Raw genomic sequence first — 20765 nt, 5'->3', positions numbered from 1 at the left:
GGTGCACAGCTCTGCTATACCGTGACCCAGGACATGCACTACAGGTGCACAGCTCTGCTATACCGTGACCCAGGACATACACTACAGGTGCACAGCTCTGCTATACCGTGACCCAGGACATACACTACAGGTGCACAGCTCTGCTATACCGTAACCCAGTACATATACTACATGTGCACAGCTCTGCTATACCGTAACCCAGTACATGCACTACATGTGCACAGCTCTGCTATACTATAACCCAGGACATACACTACAGGTGCACAGCTCTGCTATACCGTGACCCGGGACATACACTACAGGTGCACAGCTCTGCTATACTATAACCCAGTACATACACTACAGGTGCACAGCTCTGCTATACCGTGACCCGGGACATACACTACAGGTGCACAGCTCTGCTATACCATGACCCGGGACATACACTACAGGTGCACAGCTCTGCTATACTGTAACCCAGTACATACACTACAGGTGCACAGCTCTGCTATACCGTGACCCAGGACATACACTACAGGTGCAAAGCTCTGCTATACTGTGACCCAGTACATACACTACAGGTGCACAGCTCTGCTATACCGTAACCCAGTACATACATTACAGGTGCACAGCTCTGCTATACTGTAACCCAGTACATGCACTACAAGTGCACAGCTCTGCTATACCGTGACCCAGGACATAGACTACAGGTGCACAGCTCTGCTATACTATAACCCAGTACGTACACTACAGGTGCACAGCTCTGCTATACTATAACCCAGTACATGCACTACAAGTGCTACCGTGACCTAGTACATACACTACAGGTGCACAGCTCTGCTATACCGTGATCCAGGACATACACTACAGGTGCACAGCTCTGCTATACCGTGACCCAGGACATACACTACAGGTGCACAGCTCTGCTATACCGTGACCCAGTACATACACTACAGGTGCACAGCTCTGCTATACCGTGACCCAGTACATACACTACAGGTGCACAGCTCTGCTATACCGTGACCTAGTACATACACTACAGGTGCACAGCTCTGCTATACTGTAACCCAGTACATACACTACAGGTGCACAGCTCTGCTATACCGTGACCCAGTACATACACTACAGGTGCACAGCTCTGCTATACTGTAACCCAGTACATACACTACAGGTGCACAGCTCTGCTATACCGTGACCCAGTACATACACTACAGGTGCACAGCTCTGCTATACCGTGACCCAGTACATACACTACAGGTGCACAGCTCTGCTATACCGTAACCCAGTACATACACTAGAGATGTAATCTGCCTATGATATATTTTTCCCTTAGTGATGGAGCCGGGAGGACCGGGACCTACATCCTCGTAGACATGGTTCTGAGTCGCATGGCTAAAGGTGAGAGAACATACCCAGAAATGTCACTACAAGACATGAGTGTCCCCAGTGATATTCAGTGTCCATGATGCCCTTTGGTTGCTCAGCATCAGTCAGCTGCATATTGTGGCTGCCATTTTCTATGCTCATTTTCCCTCCAGCGCCCCTAAAGGAAAACCAGAGCATTACAGTACATCCACAGCGATGAGTCCTCCCACAGCCAAACACAGCACTTGGATTTCTGTAATGTGGGGGAGGGTGTATAAGAAACGGAGAGGGCACCTGATTGATATGGGGTATGTCTCTGTCCTGCAGGAGTTAAGGAGATCGATATTGCTGCCTCACTAGAACATGTCCGGGACCAGAGGCCAGGGCTGGTGCGAACCAAGGTATAACACACAATGTGCATGGAGAAGATATAGTAACTATTTACAGAGGCGGCTACAGAATCCGTGTCATGCTCCGCCCCCTGCACAAGGCACATCTCCTTTAATTGGTCATTTTCCTGTCGTTTCTAGGATCAGTTTGAATTTGCCCTGACGGCTGTGGCCGAGGAGGTCAATGCGATTCTTAAGGCTCTGCCGCAATGAGAACGTGGTGACCAAGGTTCCCCGCTCAAGGTTGTGACCTGGACCTGCCTTACGGAGATGGCAGCTCGATCCGTCCTCAAATACCCGTTCGGTGTTCTCTCTGCTCATCATGCCAGGGAGCCAAGGCTGCCCTTCCATGCCCCTACTGCCTATCCAAGCTTTTATCCCAGTACTGCCTGATTTCTAGCCCAACATTTGCTACCTCGTCCCCCATGCTTCACCCCTGAGCTGCTAGTACCTCATTATCATGTAGTCACGTCTGTTCACGTTTCCCAGCAGCAAACTGGTTCTTAGTCTCCTAAGTTCTCTGGGGTGAAATCCCCAAAATAACACTTATAGCAAGGGTCTTACATCTGGAATACAATGTTCTAGAGACCTGAATACTCCCTGTTTTATATCCCTTTATCCATGATCTTATCACAAGTGCACCTTTAAAAAAAAAAAAAAAAGAAAGAAGATATTTCTATATATTCCACGTGGGGTTCAGTCTATATCTAGGATATCGCTATCTGGTGGAAGCCTGCCGGTAATTCCAGTGAAAGTTCCCAAACTGGTGAACATCCCCGTATATAAAGCTGAATGAAAAGTTCTGCAACTTTGTAATAAACTTAATGTTTCAATTTCTCACCATCTTGGCTTGCAGTCAGTGAATAGGTACATCATTTGGATTCATAGCTTGAAAACCCAAGACCAGATTCTTCTCACAGCTGCGGGTTTGCTATAATTGTATCCAGTCTAGACAATACATCAGTGTCTCCTGTGCTGATAGTTTGCTACAATGTGTGCTGGTAAAATGTAACATGACATGATGATGATAAAGTTGGGGGCATTTAACAACCCCTACATCAGAAAGCTCTTTAAAAAGTATCGAACCATGGATCTGCAACTTTTTAAAATGTAATTTGTACAAAAATGGCGCTTTAACCCCACCCTTGCCACTTTCCAAAACAGTGGGCTTGATGTGGGCAGGGCCATCATGCCATGACGTTTTACAGGACTTTCCTGACATAGCTGATGACTGAAATCTATCCCAGCTACCAGCTGACAAAGAGTTCATTCCAAGTGCACCCAATGCCAGAGGATGCACTTAATGGCGGTGGTTGAGATATCAAGACCGGCGTACAAAACACTTAATAGATGACCCCCCATTGTTGTTTGCATCCCATCCAGAGACTGAAAACCTGTACAGACCTGATACTTCTCACAGCTGAGGTTTTGTTACAGTTGTACCCAGACTAGACAATCCTATGTGTGAAACATTTTACCTGCAGTTACATTGTAGCAGATTATCAGGGCAGGACAAAAGAGATTACTGCTGCTGATGCCAGGATTATCTATATTGAGTACAAATGTAGCAAACCCTCAGCTGTGAGCAGGACCAAGCCTGTTCCACTTTTCAGGCTCTAGATCTAAACAATGCTTCAATTCATTGACAAGAAGCAGGCGTCTAGAAAATGGTAATACCTTGCGGGCTTTACATGAGCTGCACTAATCTCTCTCATGTATTAGGCCTGTAGAGTTTACCAATAACCAGGACTATTTAAGTTCACTGACAGCAAGCAAAGATTTTGAATTGAAACCAAAGGTTTTAAAGACGGGAATCGTTGCCTGACCATAGGTGTTGGTGTCTAGTAAGGGGGCAGGGTGATGTGTGACGCCCCCGCCCCTCATATTCCGTCCTGTCCGATCTTCTCTGTATCTGAATATGCTGCATTCTCCGCTGGGGATTGGCATGGGGGGAGGCACGAGACGAGGTAGCGCTTTCACTGCCCAGCCTTACACCCCCTTTATGTTTTCTAGATCATAAGGCATCGTACTTCATCGCCAAAAAACAGAGAATCATTTCTAGAGAGATATAATAGACTTTAATTTTGTATATTGATGTGAATAAAGTAATTGTGTTTCGTTTGTGCAAATGCAAAAGGCGTCACGTGTCGTCAGTTACACAGAGGAGGGTCTGCCGACTGGGGCGGCTTGTAGGGGCTGATGGGCACCAGCCATGGACTTGATCAAAAATTCAATTCGGCTACTTCGCCGAAGTTCACAAAGAAGGATTCGTTAGGAATTACTTTGTCACGAATCGCATTCCATTGTATGTAGCGGGCGCAATGACGGCGATTGTAGCGGGCGCAATGATGGCAATCGCACCACCCCCTGGCATTGAACCCCTCAGATGCTGTGTTCAACAGTAATCGCGGAATCTGACAAATACCTTTCAGGGGTTAATCCTTGGTTAAAAACAAATACATACTTCATCCATTTGCTTGCGGAGAGGCCGTCGCGGCCATCTTGATTGAATAAAACGCGCCAAATCTTGTGCACACTGTGGTGACATCATCAGTGACATCACACGGCAGCGCATGCAAGGTTTTACGCATTTTCTTCATTCCAGATGGTCGCAATGGCCTCTCCGCAAGCAAATGGATGAGGTATGTATTTTTTTGTTTTTTACCGCCATTTCAGGAAAAATTTATTCATTACCACGAAGCGCGAGGAAACTCGGCTTTGTGACCAATCAATTTTTTCCTGGGATCGAGGTTCACTTAGTTAACTACGATTCACTCAACACTAGACATTACCCACCTGATATAACTCTATATGACTTTGTTGTGTTGTTTACATGGACTTCATCACAAAGCCATCTTCAGATTGTATCACAGTTTTGTTGGCGCACCTACCGTAGAGGTCTGTGGTAAGAAGGGACCTGCTGCTACTGTGCTGATTCTCCATCTTCTCAGCGTCTACCTGCAGCCTCCACTAGGGGGAGCTCACTGCATACAAATTTATACTTTCCTGCAGCCTCCACTAGGGGGAGCTTACTGCATACAGATTTATACAGCTCCTTCAGCCTCCACTAGGGGGAGGCTCACTGCATACAGATTTATACAGCTCCTTCAGCCACCACTAGGGGGAGCTCACTGCATACAGATTTATACTTTCCTACAGCCTCCACTAGGGGGAGCTTACTGCATACAGATTTATACAGCTCCTTCAGCCACCACTAGGAAACTCACTGCATACAGATTTATACAGCTCCTTCAGCCACCACTAGGGGGAGCTCACTGCATACAGATTTATACTGTCTTGCAGCCACCAGCAGGGGGAGCTCACTGCATACAGATTTTTACAGCTCCTTCAGCCACCACTAGGGGGAGCTCACTGCATGCAGATTTATACAGCTCCTTCGGCCTCCACTAGGGGGAGCTCACTGCATACAGATTTATACAGCTCCTTCAGCCACCACTAGGGGGAGCTCACTGCATACAGATTTATACTTTCCTACAGCCTCCACCAGGGAGAGCTCACTGCATACAGATTTATACCGCTCCTTCAGCCACCACTAGGGGGAGCTCACTGCATACAGATTTATACTTTCCTGCAGCCACCAGCAGGGGGAACACACTGCATACAGATTTATACATCTCCTTCATCCACCACTAGGGGGAGTTCCCTGCATAGATTTATACCGCTCCTTTAGCCACCACTAGGGGGAGCTCACTGCATACAAATTTATACAGCTCCTACAGCCACCACTAGGGGGAGCTCACTGCATACAGATTTATACAGCAACTTCAGCCACCACTAGGGGGAGCTCACTGCATAGATTTATACAGCTCCTTCAGCCACCACTAGGGGGAGCTCACTGCATACAGATTTATACAGCTCCTGCAGTCACCACTAGGGGAGCTCACTGCATACAGATTTATACAGCTCCTTCAGCCACCACTAGGAAACTCACTGCATACAGATTTATACAGCTCCTTCAGCCACCACTAGGGGGAGCTCACTGCATACAGATTTATACTGTCTTGCAGCCACCAGCAGGGGGAGCTCACTGCATACAGATTTATACAGCTCCTTCAGCCACCACTAGGGGGAGCTCACTGCATGCAGATTTATACAGCTCCTTCGGCCACCACTAGGGGGAGCTCACTGCATACAGATTTATACAGCTCCTTCGGCCACCACTAGGGGGAGCTCACTGCATACAGATTTATACCGTCTTGCAGCCACCAGCAGGGGAGCTTGCTGTATATAGATTTATGCAGCTCCTGCAGCCACCATCAGGGGGAGCTTACTGCATACAGATTTATACAGCTCCTGCAGCTCCCACTAGAGGGGGCTTACTGCATACAGATTTATACAGCTCCCATTGAGTTCTAGCTGTATAAATGCAGATACAGTGACCTCCTCCTGGTGGCTGCACAAACCCAGAATATATCATTTGACATAAAAAATCCAAACTATATAATGAACTGAATAGTGGACATTAAAGGGAACATACAGGATTACATGACTGTTTTCTTTCATAAACAGTGCCACACCTGTCTACAGGTTGTATCTGGTATTGCAGCTCAGCCTAATTCACTTCAAGGGAGCTTAGATGCAATATAACAAACCACCAATAGACATGGTGGCGCTGTTGCTAGGAGGCATTTGGAAGATGTATAATTTTTTTCTAATCCTGCACAGCCCGTTTACCAAAGACATAGCAGAGCTGATGGAGCTCTCGGTACAGTTCGGGCCAACTATGATTTGTGCTGGGTTGTGATTTATGTAACGCCTGCATGACTATGTGGTAGTAGGCAAAAATTTACCACCTGCATGATCATCATCATCAGTTGGTGCAGTGCCCCTCTTCTCCTCTCCCAAGAGAGATAAAACGTCATCAAACCTTCCACCAGAGGGCAGCCCTGAGCAGCCTTCCCTGTGTTTAGCGGATACTGTAACATCCAATGATCCCCTGGGACGTGGTAACCGTGAAGGTATAGGGCAGGGATGGGCAAACTGCGGCTCTCCAGCTGTTGTAAAACTACAAATCCCATCATGCCCTGCTGTAGACTGATGGCAGACTGGGAGTTGTAGTTTTACAACAGCTGGAGAGCTGCATTTTGCCCATCCCTTGTATAGGGGGAAGTTGAAGCCCCCGAGTCACAATGCAAAATCGGTAACAGGCCCTCCACCTGGGTGTTTCTTATGTGGCAGTGGAGTTTGGGGGCCCCTCAGGCAACATCTACAACCCTATATCCCCTTTCTATAGCGATTGCAGTCACCTCGCTCACCGTTCTCCATGTATCCAGCACAGTATAAGAACACGCACACAGATGTACATATATGAAAAGTTGTCGTCAGGTTTATTTCAGATGGTTTGCTCATTACAGACAACTTCGTAGTTAACCCTTCAGCCCCCGTCTCATGAACTCAGGTATATAAATACGCATCACACACGCAGCCCCACTTCTTATCCAAGCATTCCCCAATATGGAACGTCCCTTGGGTCCAGCCCCTTTGAAATCCACAAGTGCTAACCCCCCCCCCTTCACGGCTCCCAAAAAAACAAAAAAAAAACAAAAAATCAAAGTCTCATTCCAGTGTAGTGCAGAATATAGGGGGAGGGGGTCCCCCTGAATCTGTCAGGATGATGGAGCCCATGTGCCAAACCTGCGCAGAGGAAAGGTGTAGTATGTCAGGGGGGAGCTTGTTGTCTGTGCTCCCCGTGCAACCCCCCGGCCGGCGATGGGAACAGAACTGAATCCATTCTCAGAACACACCTAGTGAGAAAAGCAAGACATTCAGTAGACAGTTCACGGGGCTTCGTGTCATTATTGATCAGCACTCGGGAGGGGGAAGAGGTTCTACTGAAAATTCGGAGCAGTTCCAGCCGATAAGATGAGCTGCAGATGAAGTTCACGTTTCTTGCTGCCCGTAGACATCAAGGCCATCTGCACACATTACATAATGCACGCGGTTTTTTTTTTTCCACGCAGATTCCCGTGTGAAAAAACCGCAGCATTTTACAGTAGCAGCAAAGTGTATGAGATTACAGAAATCTCAAGAAAATTGACCTGCATTGCGGATTTCCAAATCTGCAGCATGTCAATTATGTTTTCGTTGCGGATTTCACCCTTTTCAGTGGAAGGACAAGATCTACGGCAAAACCGTATCTAATCCATAATTAGAAATTACAGATATGCTGCAGAAATGTACATAAATCCGCACAGAAAGTCGTGCAGATCTTACATGCATACACCCGTACCCATGTGTCTTAAGCGTACAGCTACACAGCGACAGGTCTCGCAAGACTTGTTGCAAAAAAAAAAAAAAAAATCGGATGGATTTGTCACGTTGCAGTCGATAGCAGGTCGCACTGTGACACCATTGACTATCGTTACAAAAGATGTTGTGCGACTTTTCAGTGGCCAATGTCACCGTGTAGCTGTACCCTAATGGGTATACATTCAGTCACAGATATCTGTCCAATTCCAAACCAGTGTCAACCCACTGATGGCAGCTGTCCACCTGAATCCTCCATATAAAGATGTAGATTGCCATGGATAGAGGAGATAAGCGACTATTGTGACACTTATCTCCTGGCAATATGTCAACAATGAAAAAAAAAATATATATATATATATATATATACACACACACACACAGTACAGACCAAAAGTTTGGACACACCTTCTCATTCAAAGAGTTTTCTTTATTTTCATGACTATGAAGGCATCAAAACTATGAATTAACACATGTGGAATTATATACATAACAAACAAGTGTGAAACAACTGAAAATAATGTCATATTCTAGGTTCTTTAAAGTTGCCACCTTTTGCTTTGATTACTGCTTTGCACACTCTTGGCATTCTCTTGATGAGCTTCAAGAGGTAGTCCCCTGAAATGGTCTTCCAACAGTCTTGAAGGAGTTCCCAGAGATGCTTAGCACTTGTTGGCCCTTTTGCCTTCACTCTGCGGTCCAGCTCACCCCAAACCATCTCGATTGGGTTCAGGTCCGGTGACTGTGGAGGCCAGGTCATCTGGCGCAGCACCCCATCACTCTCCTTCATGGTAAGATAGCCCTTACTTTCAAAGTTTTCCCAATTTTTCGGCTGACTGACCTTCATTTCTTAAAGTAATGATGGCCACTCGTTTTTCTTTACTTAGCTGCTTTTTTCTTGCCATAATACAAATTCTAACAGTCTATTCAGTAGGACTATCAGCTGTGTATCCACCTGACTTCTCCTCAACGCAACTGATGGTCCCAACCCCATTTATAAGGCAAGAAATCCCACTTATTAAACCTGACAGGGCACACCTGTGAAGTGAAAACCATTTCAGGGGACTACCTCTTGGAGCTCATCAAAAGAATGCCAAGAGTGTGCAAAGCAGTAATCAAAGCAAAAGGTGGCTACTTTGAAGAACCTAGAATATGACATATTTTCAGTTGTTTCACACTTGTTTGTTATGTATATAATTCCACATGTGTTAATTCATAGTTTTGATGCCTTCAGTGTGAATCTACAATTTTCATAGTCATGAAAATAAAGAAAACTCTTTGAATGAGAAGGTGTGTCCAAACTTTTGGTCTGTACTGTATATATATATATATATATATATATATATAATCATTACTGTAATCGATTGCCTCTAATTAATGGAAATCTGCTCCTTTACTAGGAGGCCATTGTTCAGCTACTAGTAATAGACAATCGGAACAATTACTTTACCATCGTCTGGTGCAAGATGATGAAATGAATCACGTACCGTAATCTGGCAGCTGCTGATCAGTAGATTTATCTGAATGGTTAGGATGACAGATTTCTATGGTGTGCAAGGCTGGGGTCACACAGGGTTGTCACCTCTGCACTGCACTATAGGAAAGAGCTCCCTCTATAGGCAATGGTAAGGAGGCAGGAGTTGCATCATGGGTGGGACAACCTAAACATCACATCACTTGGCAGTATCCGGCAACAAGGAGGACTCCTATCATTGTCACTGAACATCTCTACTACACTGCCAGTCGTCTTCTTATTAGCTGGGGGTGAGGAATGAAACAGAGCGGCAACAGTGTGGACTTTCCCTTTAAGGTTATGTCTATACGACAACATGTCATGCGACATATAGGGCACAACTACACTGCGACATCCTGCGACTGCGACGTGACAGCCGCAGAAAAATCCATTTCGAATAGATTTTTTGCGACCGTCGCATCACAGCATGTCGGCGCGACAAATGTCGCCGTGTAGACCTAGCCTAAGGCCTCTTTCACAGGAGCGTGACGGATTAGGTCTGGATGTGTTCAGTGAAACTCGCACCATTTTGCAAGCAAGTTCCGTCAGTTTTGTCTGCTATTGCGTTCAGTTTTTTCCGCGCGTGTGCAATGCGTTTTGATGCGTTTTTCACGCGCGTGATAAAAAACAGAAGGTTTACAAACAACATCTCTTAGCAACCATCAGTGAAAAACGCATCGCATCCGCACTTGCTTCCGGATACAATGCGTTTATCACTGAAAGCCCCCTTCACTTCTATGGGGCCAGGGCTGTGTGAAAAACGCAGAATATAGAACATGCTGTGATTTCCACGCAACGCAGAACTGATGCGTGAAAAAAAAAAACGCTCATGTGCACAGACGCATTGAAATAAATGGGTCAGGATACAGTGCGGGTGCTATGCGTTCACGTCACGCATTGCACCCGCGCGGAAAACTCGCTCGTCTGAAAGGGGCCTAAGAGATTGCGGGTCACAGAGTACAGGCAGGAACGGACTCGCCCAAAACACTGCCTTTGGCAGAAAATTAAGGCGACGCCACAAGACGCCATTGTTAATAGTTTCCAAGCACCGGCAGTTTAGATACACAAGTATAAATATATATACATTGTAACTGTACATTTGGCAGTTTTGGTGCTAAAGCAGCAGGATCCAGACTGGAAGCAGCGCAGAGACCAGCTATAGGAGGCAGCGCAGAGCAAGCGAAGAGGCGACTGAAAGGATGAAGGCACAGAGTCATCTCCTGACAGGGCAGGCAATGGCTTAACCCTCTAGTTACTGGAAGAACAAGCACTGCAATGCTCAGCAGGGGTTAACTCAGATTATGGCCTCATGCACACAACCGTGCCGTTTTTTGCGGTCCGCAAACCGGAAGCAGCCCGTGTGCCTTCCGCAATTTGCAGAACGGAACGGGCGGCCCATTGTAGACATGCCTATTTTTGTCCGCAAAACGGACAAGAACCTATTCTTGTCCGCAAAACGGACAAGAATAGGACATGCTATATTTTTTTTGCGGGGCCTCGGAATGGAGCAACGGATGCGGACAGCACATGGAGTGCTGTCCGCATCTTTTGCGGCCCCATTGAAGTGAATAGGTCCGCACCCGAGCCGCAAAAACTGCGACTCGGATGCGGACCTGAAAAACGGTCGGGTGCATGAGGCCTATGACTGTAGAGGATCTAGGAGGAAATGAAGGGACACAAGAAACACTAACAAATGTAGCATCTACTCTTCTTTTTATCCTCTTTGTCTCCGTTTTTTGGGCTGCCCCGTCCCCCTCTTCTTCCTGCCGCTTCCTCTGCGACTCCTGCTTGCTCTGATGCCTCTCTCTGTGGTTGTAGAACTTCTGCCTGATCTCTTTTTTGCTGATCTGCACCCTGCTGGTGTCTCAGGTGATCTGCACCCTGCTCTTCCCACCTCTGCCGCCCATCTGCCCCCTGTGCCTTTCCTTTCCCTGTTCTCGCTTTACTTCGCACACCTGCTCGGTGCTGCCCTGAGGCTTCCATCTCTGAGAGGCTGTACGCCATTGCCAGCTGCAGATCCTCATCTTCGTCGTCGCTGTCCACCACCAGGAAGGTTGGGGACGCCCTCTGGACATTGTATGGAGGCTCCCTGGTCTGGGTGGTGGGAGGCGTCGGCACATTTTTCTGATCTCTTTTGCTCATCTCCATCGCCAAAGCGAGATCATCTTCAACCCCTGTAAAAAGACAAGATCGAGCGCAGTTCTTAGTACATTATACTCTATATTAATATTTTCACATAAAACCCAAACATCAATGTTTACAAAAGCAGGGTCAGGGAGTCAGTGAAAACAACAAGGGTCTGTCCCAATAAGACATGTCATTTTCAAGAGGACCACTAGGGGGAGCAGGCAGTAGTGGCTGCATGGGAGCTGTCCTTAGAGTGGGGGAATATGGCCACTTTGCCAAGTGGAGCCTGGAGTGTCAGTCATGGGGCAAACAGAGACCCTCACGAGGGAAGATGTTACAATTGGATCAACTGTTTAAATAGGAAGTTCCTTTAGTATGAGAATCCATCACTTTATGAGGTTCAATAATCTAGAATGCCTCACAGTCCAGCACTTATCAGGTCCTATTTGCAAATTTTGCAGAGCGTCACCGCCACCTAGTGATAGTAATCGGATACAGAAAGCATAAAGAGAAGCTCAAGATACAGAAACTTTAACATCTGATTGGTTGGAACTTGGTAGTGTGCATTAACCCCTTACTGACCTATGATAAAAATGTACATAATGTCCAGTGCCGGCTCCTGCTCCCAGACTGGGTACTGTCAGTGCACCTGCAAGATGGTTTTATGTGCACAGATCCCCCACTGATCACAAGGACGGGATCTCATTTCCCCGTCTGAATGAAGCGGCTAGTCGAGCACGCACCCTGCTGACCCTTTCATTTTCTATGGGACTGCTGGAGACTGTTGAGTGCTGGACGCTGCCATCTCCAACAGTCCCTTAGAAATGAATGGAGCATAAGGCTGCATGCTTGACCACCCATCCCGGAGGTCAGACCCCAACCTATGTACCAGTTATTCCCTATCCAGTGGATATTTTTTCTAACTGGAAGACCCCTTTAAGGTGAGACACTGGGTGACCCCAGAGCAATCTACAAGTCACTGGTCACCTGGAGTCGTTCATCAGTCCTTACCGTTCACCCGGATGGACTTCACCTGCCCGTCCTCCTCTACCTGTACCCGCTCCACTCCATTTTCTACGGTCCTGTAGGGAAATAAATACACTACTGGTTAATACACAGTCTATTACTACCAGGTCTTGCCTGGAGGTACGAGGCATGCTGTGCCTCATGACTTGGTCAATGCCACTTCTTTACAGGTAAAGGCTGACAGTGATCTAGTAACTTTGCATTGCTGACACTGATCTCGACTCACATCATGAATTGTGCTCCATTCATATCCAGAGCTGCAATCATAATTCTGTTAACTGCACTGTTCTAATAGACTAAACACAAACAGACTGGAAGATCTCATAATCCACTGCCGCCGGTGAACTGCATGGTGAGAGGGATTGGTGAAAAGACCTAAGTCTACCATAATGGAGCACGGCAGAGCATACGAGTGCAGATACTGAACCAGCAGGGGATCCAATGCAACAGGAGGTCCTGCAGGTCAATCAAGTGTGAAAGAAGCTCTGGATACCTGCACAGAATTGCATGCAGTTGTGGTATTATATAAGGCACATGGTAGGCCGGGCCCTGGTACATATTTTTGTATCGGGGGGCCCAGGAGCTGGAAGAAGCAGGGACGGGGGTGATCTCACCTTCTGGTGGTTATCCTTTTCCCATTAACTATTTTGGTGCTGGTAGAGACTGAACAAACGTTTCCAGTCACCCCGAACCCGTCGCTTCCAAAAGACGAAAAAGAGGAGAAAACTGTAAAGGAAAAAAAATCACTTCAGATTATTATTATGCAAGGGCTAAAAGAAAAACAAGGTGTTTAACGGGTCTCTGCTGGCTGTCAGTGAATGGAAACAAGCTCTTTCTCATATTCAGTTTAGAAACTGAAAACCTGTCCTGACACGGTCTTGCTCACAAAGCTGGTGGGATTGGTACAAACATGTGGCACTTTAAGGACCATGGTTTTTACCTCTGCTACTGGGAAAAACATCGGAGAAGAATGGCGCGGAGTGGGTGTGACGCATCTCATCGCTGCGCACGCCGGGGAACATGAAGTCATCACCTTCAAGAGACAAAAAGTTGTAATGAAGAAAACTCAACACAAGGTAGCGCTAACAGTTTTTGTTATAAATATAGGTAATTGGTAGTTTATCATAATATCATCAGTTGTACTTCTTTATGAGGTAACTGTTCACTGCCCCATCAGGAGGGGGGGGGGGTAAGACCCCCAAAATGGCCCCCCTGTCTCATACTAAGGCAATGCAGAAAGAGGGTTAGGGTTAAAGGGGCTTTCTGAGACTCTTTTACTGACGATCCATCCTCTGGATAGGTCATCAGTTTCTGACAGGTGGGGGGGGTCAGACACCCGGGACCCCCGCCGATCAGCTATTTGAGAAGGCGCCAGAGCTCGCAGTAATGCCGCGGCCTTTTTCAGCTTTCCCTAGGCCAGTAACGATGCGTTCATCAGTCACATGACCTAGGCGCAGCTCAGACCCCTAGAAGTGAATGGGGCTGAGAGCGATCACAAGTACAGCCGCTATACAATGTACGGCGCTGTGCTTGGTAAGGATGAAGAAGACCACAGCACCACTGCCTTCTCAAACAGCTGATCGGCGGGGGTCCCAGGTGTCGAATCCCCACCAATCAGATACTGATGAATGACCTACCCAGAGGACAGGTCATCAGTATAAGGGCTCAATCAGACGGCCGTATGCTGTCCGCAAAAATGCGGATCCGTTTTTTTACGGACAGTTCAGCATGTCCGCAAAAAAAAAAAAAAATGATTGCATTCCGTTTTTTTGCTGATCCATAGACTTCAATAGAGCCATGTCCTGATTTTCACTGACAAGTATAGGACATGTTTCATTTTTTTGCTGAGCTGTGCAATGGAAGAAAAAAGGGCCCCATAGAAGTGAATGGGACAGCATCTAAACCACAAAAAAACGGATCCGCATTTTTGCGGACAGCATACGGCCGTTTGAATAAGCCCTAAAAGTCTCAGAAAACCCCATTGAGGTTTGCAATTAAAACACTATACATACAATCGCAACTATTTTTTTAACTTTACAAATAATTGGCTTTGTGTATACAGCTCCTATGCAGAACTGTGTTTCCATGGTTACAGACTACAAGCAAACGTGTGTAGTCTGATCCTGCAGTTGGGGGATCAGACTACACAGGAAGGAGGAGACACAGGCACACAATAAGAGAGTAAGCAAAAAGGGAACACTAACTGCATTCTGAACCTGCAGCTCCACAGGCGGACTCCTTCCAGGTGTCCACACTACAACCTCTGAGGATCATCAGCTACATTTTGTGATGACTGCATGGCTTTAAAAAACCGTGCTCTTTGATCTTTGCTAAACTATTGAAAAGCAAAAACTAAAATCTTGCATTGACATAAGTCTTCAGCCCCGTTACTCGGGACACAAGTCTTCAGCCCCGTTACTCGGGACACAAGTCTTCAGCCCCGTTACTCGGGACACAAGTCTTCAGCCCCGTTACTCGGGACACAAGTCTTCAGCCCCGTTACTCGGGACACAAGTCTTCAGCCCCGTTACTCGGGACACAAGTCTTCAGCCCCGTTACTCGGGACACAAGTCTTCAGCCCCGTTACTCGGGACACAAGTCTTCAGCCCCGTTACTCGGGACACAAGTCTTCAGCCCCGTTACTCGGGACACAAGTCTTCAGCCCCGTTACTCGGGACACAAGTCTTCAGCCCCGTTACTCGGGACACAAGTCTTCAGCCCCGTTACTCGGGACACAAGTCTTCAGCCCCGTTACTCGGGACACAAGTCTTCAGCCCCGTTACTCGGGACACAAGTCTTCAGCCCCGTTACTCGGGACACAAGTCTTCAGCCCCGTTACTCGGGACACAAGTCTTCAGCCCCGTTACTCGGGACACAAGTCTTCAGCCCCCGTTACTCGGGACACAAGTCTTCAGCCCGTTACTCGGGACACAAGTCTTCAGCCCCGTTACTCGGGACACAAGTCTTCAGCCCCGTTACTCGGGACACAAGTCTTCAGCCCCGTTACTCGGGACACAAGTCTTCAGCCCCGTTACTCGGGACACAAGTCTTCAGCCCCGTTACTCGGGACACAAGTCTTCAGCCCCGTTACTCGGGACACAAGTCTTCAGCCCGGTTACTCGGGACACAAGTCTTTCAGCCCCGTTACTCGGGACACAAGTCTTCAGCCCCGTTACTCGGGACACAAGTCTTCAGCCCCGTTACTCGGGACACAAGTCTTCAGCCCCGTTACTCGGGACACAAGTCTTCAGCCCCGTTACTCGGGACACAAGTCTTCAGCCCCGTTACTCGGGACACAAGTCTTCAGCCCCGTTACTCGGGACACAAGTCTTCAGCCCCGTTACTCGGGACACAAGTCTTCAGCCCCGTTACTCGGGACACAAGTCTTCAGCCCCGTTACTCGGGACACAAGTCTTCAGCCCCGTTACTCGGGACACAAGTCTTCAGCCCCGTTACTCGGGACACAAGTCTTCAGCCCCGTTACTCGGGACACAAGTCTTCAGCCCCGTTACTCGGGACACAAGTCTTCAGCCCCGTTACTCGGGACACAAGTCTTCAGCCCCGTTACTCGGGACACAAGTCTTCAGCCCCGTTACTCGGGACACAAGTCTTCAGCCCCGTTACTCGGGACACAAGTCTTCAGCCCCGTTACTCGGGACACAAGTCTTCAGCCCCGTTACTCGGGACACAAGTCTTCAGCCCCGTTACTCGGGACACAAGTCTTCAGCCCCGTTACTCGGGACACAAGTCTTCAGCCCCGTTACTCGGGACACAAGTCTTCAGCCCCGTTACTCGGGACACAAGTCTTCAGCCCCGTTACTCGGGACACAAGTCTTCAGCCCCGTTACTCGGGACACAAGTCTTCAGCCCCGTTACTCGGGACACAAGTCTTCAGCCCCGTTACTCGGGACACAAGTCTTCAGCCCCGTTACTCGGGACACAAGTCTTCAGCCCCGTTACTCGGGACACAAGTCTTCAGCCCCGTTACTCGGGACACAAGTCTTCAGCCCCGTTACTCGGGACACAAGTCTTCAGCCCCGTTACTCGGGACACAAGTCTTCAGCCCCGTTACTCGGGACACAAGTCTTCAGCCCCGTTACTCGGGACACAAGTCTTCAGCCCCGTTACTCGGGACACAAGTCTTCAGCCCCGTTACTCGGGACACAAGTCTTCAGCCCCGTTACTCGGGACACAAGTCTTCAGCCCCGTTACTCGGGACACAAGTCTTCAGCCCCGTTACTCGGGACACAAGTCTTCAGCCCCGTTACTCGGGACACAAGTCTTCAGCCCCGTTACTCGGGACACAAGTCTTCAGCCCCGTTACTCGGGACACAAGTCTTCAGCCCCGTTACTCGGGACACAAGTCTTCAGCCCCGTTACTCGGGACACAAGTCTTCAGCCCCGTTACTCGGGACACAAGTCTTCAGCCCCGTTACTCGGGACACAAGTCTTCAGCCCCGTTACTCGGGACACAAGTCTTCAGCCCCGTTACTCGGGACACAAGTCTTCAGCCCCGTTACTCGGGACACAAGTCTTCAGCCCCGTTACTCGGGACACAAGTCTTCAGCCCCGTTACTCGGGACACAAGTCTTCAGCCCCGTTACTCGGGACACAAGTCTTCAGCCCCGTTACTCGGGACACAAGTCTTCAGCCCCGTTACTCGGGACACAAGTCTTCAGCCCCGTTACTCGGGACACAAGTCTTCAGCCCCGTTACTCGGGACACAAGTCTTCAGCCCCGTTACTCGGGACACAAGTCTTCAGCCCCGTTACTCGGGACACAAGTCTTCAGCCCCGTTACTCGGGACACAAGTCTTCAGCCCCGTTACTCGGGACACAAGTCTTCAGCCCCGTTACTCGGGACACAAGTCTTCAGCCCCGTTACTCGGGACACAAGTCTTCAGCCCCGTTACTCGGGACACAAGTCTTCAGCCCCGTTACTCGGGACACAAGTCTTCAGCCCCGTTACTCGGGACACAAGTCTTCAGCCCCGTTACTCGGGACACAAGTCTTCAGCCCCGTTACTCGGGACACAAGTCTTCAGCCCCGTTACTCGGGACACAAGTCTTCAGCCCCGTTACTCGGGACACAAGTCTTCAGCCCCGTTACTCGGGACACAAGTCTTCAGCCCCGTTACTCGGGACACAAGTCTTCAGCCCCGTTACTCGGGACACAAGTCTTCAGCCCCGTTACTCGGGACACAAGTCTTCAGCCCCGTTACTCGGGACACAAGTCTTCAGCCCCGTTACTCGGGACACAAGTCTTCAGCCCCGTTACTCGGGACACAAGTCTTCAGCCCCGTTACTCGGGACACAAGTCTTCAGCCCCGTTACTCGGGACACAAGTCTTCAGCCCCGTTACTCGGGACACAAGTCTTCAGCCCCGTTACTCGGGACACAAGTCTTCAGCCCCGTTACTCGGGACACAAGTCTTCAGCCCCGTTACTCGGGACACAAGTCTTCAGCCCCGTTACTCGGGACACAAGTCTTCAGCCCCGTTACTCGGGACACAAGTCTTCAGCCCCGTTACTCGGGACACAAGTCTTCAGCCCCGTTACTCGGGACACAAGTCTTCAGCCCCGTTACTCGGGACACAAGTCTTCAGCCCCGTTACTCGGGACACAAGTCTTCAGCCCCGTTACTCGGGACACAAGTCTTCAGCCCCGTTACTCGGGACACAAGTCTTCAGCCCCGTTACTCGGGACACAAGTCTTCAGCCCCGTTACTCGGGACACAAGTCTTCAGCCCCGTTACTCGGGACACAAGTCTTCAGCCCCGTTACTCGGGACACAAGTCTTCAGCCCCGTTACTCGGGACACAAGTCTTCAGCCCCGTTACTCGGGACACAAGTCTTCAGCCCCGTTACTCGGGACACAAGTCTTCAGCCCCGTTACTCGGGACACAAGTCTTCAGCCCCGTTACTCGGGACACAAGTCTTCAGCCCCGTTACTCGGGACACAAGTCTTCAGCCCCGTTACTCGGGACACAAGTCTTCAGCCCCGTTACTCGGGACACAAGTCTTCAGCCCCGTTACTCGGGACACAAGTCTTCAGCCCCGTTACTCGGGACACAAGTCTTCAGCCCCGTTACTCGGGACACAAGTCTTCAGCCCCGTTACTCGGGACACAAGTCTTCAGCCCCGTTACTCGGGACACAAGTCTTCAGCCCCGTTACTCGGGACACAAGTCTTCAGCCCCGTTACTCGGGACACAAGTCTTCAGCCCCGTTACTCGGGACACAAGTCTTCAGCCCCGTTACTCGGGACACAAGTCTTCAGCCCCGTTACTCGGGACACAAGTCTTCAGCCCCGTTACTCGGGACACAAGTCTTCAGCCCCGTTACTCGGGACACAAGTCTTCAGCCCCGTTACTCGGGACACAAGTCTTCAGCCCCGTTACTCGGGACACAAGTCTTCAGCCCCGTTACTCGGGACACAAGTCTTCAGCCCCTTTACTCGGGACACAAGCACAGGTGACTCCAATCAAGGTGTAGAACATCTCAGAGATGATCTAGAGAAAAAGGAGACCCCAGAGCTAAATGCCAAGTGTTTTAGCAAAGGGTCTGAATACTTATGTCCAGGCAATATTTTACTTTTACCTTTTTAATAAATTTGCAAACATTTCTAAAGTTTTATTTTCACTTTCTCATTACGGGGGATTAAGTGTAGAATGATGGGGAGAAAACGGGATTTTAAAAAAATAAATAAAAAATAGCATAAGGAGCAACACAACAAAATGTAAAAAAGTGAAAGGGTCTGAAGACTTTCTGAATGCACTGTATAAATGAGATAACTGGAAAGGCTAGTAGGCAACATGAAAAACACACGTCCTATCTGATCACAGCCTAGGTTTCCTGCCAATATATACTCTATCTTGCCTTCTGTATCAGTGTCCTGAGCTCCTTCAGTTTCAAACTGAGCAGAGATCTTAATGCACAATAATCCCGACTAACAATAAAATCCTAAACTGTTACCATACTGCACCCGGGGACAAAAAGATTAAAAGTAGGGATGAGCGAACCCGAACTGTGACACGGACCCGAACATTTTCGTAAAAGTCCGGGTTCGGGTTCGGTGTTCGGCGCTTTCTTGGCGCTTTTTGAAAGGCTGCAAAGCAGCCAATCAACAAGCGTCATACTACTTGCCCCAAGAGGCCATCACAGCCATGCCTACTATTGGCATGGCTGTGATTGGCCAGTGCAGCATGTGACCCAGCCTCTATATAAGCTGGAGTCACGTAGCGCCGCACGTCACTCTGCTATGATCAGTATAGGGAGAGGTTGCAGCTGCGACGTTAGGGCGAGATTAGGCAGATTAACTCCTCCAAAAGACTTCATTCTGTGATCGATCTGCAGCTGTGGATCATTGAAGTGCTATTATTGACTTGCTCACTTTTTTGAGGCTGCCCAGAGCGTTTTTAGATCACTTTTTTTCTGGGGTGATCGGCGGCCATTTTGTGACTTGTGGTGCGCCAGCACAAGCTATCACCAAGTGTATTTAACCATCGATAGTGTGGTTATTTTGTGCTATATCCTACATCAGCTGCAGGCTGAGCCTGTCACCGAAGTGCATTTAACCATCGACAGTCTGATTATTTTTTGGCCATATACTACATCTGGTGCAGGCTAAGCCTGTGTCACCCAAGTGCATTTAACCATCAACAGTGTGGTTATTTTTTGGCCATATATTACATCAGGGGCAAGTTGAGCCTGTCACCCAGCGCCTAAAAAATAGACCTGACATTTCTATTCAACCAAATCTGCACAGTTTTAGCTGGTCAAGTTATTTGTAGTGACCGTAAAAGCAGACTTTTTTCTGGGTTGAAAAACCATTCCCAAATTTGCCATTCTCAAAATAACTAGTTTCTGGTATTTGAGGCCTACTTGAAATCTATCCCAAAAAGAAAATCTTACATTGAAGCTAGTGATAGTGTCATTCAGAAAAACCTAAGACACACGCTAGCGTGCTGATAGAAGTGTCATTCTGTGATTAAACCTATAACTGTCACACAGCGCAAAAAAAAACAGGTCTCACATCTCTAGTTAACCAAATCTGCACAGTTTTAGCTGGTCAAGTTATTTGTAGTGACCGTCAAAGCAGACT

The 20765-nt window shown here is 48.3% G+C and overlaps 2 protein-coding genes across 2 annotated transcripts in view; one reads left to right on the top strand and one right to left on the bottom strand.

Moving 5' to 3' along the window:
- Positions 1–3845, top strand: part of PTPRN (protein tyrosine phosphatase receptor type N) — an 84021-nt gene extending 80176 nt beyond the window's left edge. Inside the window, 3 exon segments of the mRNA XM_040441531.1 lie at positions 1313–1377; positions 1672–1745; positions 1875–3845. Coding sequence (XP_040297465.1) covers positions 1313–1377; positions 1672–1745; positions 1875–1946 — 211 coding nt within the window. The 3' untranslated portion in view covers positions 1947–3845.
- Positions 3846–7151: 3306 nt separating this feature from the next.
- The window catches only part of DNAJB2 (DnaJ heat shock protein family (Hsp40) member B2), a 148343-nt gene continuing 134729 nt past the window's right edge, over positions 7152–20765 (bottom strand). Inside the window, exons 7-11 of the mRNA XM_040441582.1 lie at positions 13607–13699; positions 13281–13392; positions 12652–12722; positions 11469–11687; positions 7152–7498 (exon numbers count right to left, since the gene is read on the bottom strand). Coding sequence (XP_040297516.1) covers positions 7488–7498; positions 11469–11687; positions 12652–12722; positions 13281–13392; positions 13607–13699 — 506 coding nt within the window. The 3' untranslated portion in view covers positions 7152–7487. The remainder of the gene's footprint in view (positions 7499–11468; positions 11688–12651; positions 12723–13280; positions 13393–13606; positions 13700–20765) is intronic.

Source organism: Bufo bufo, chromosome 7 (genome assembly GCF_905171765.1).
Source record: "Bufo bufo chromosome 7, aBufBuf1.1, whole genome shotgun sequence".
In the NCBI taxonomy this organism is placed as follows: domain Eukaryota; kingdom Metazoa; phylum Chordata; class Amphibia; order Anura; family Bufonidae; genus Bufo; species Bufo bufo.
Note: the sequence above shows the minus strand (reverse complement) of the source record. Positions and strands in the feature narration are given on the sequence as shown.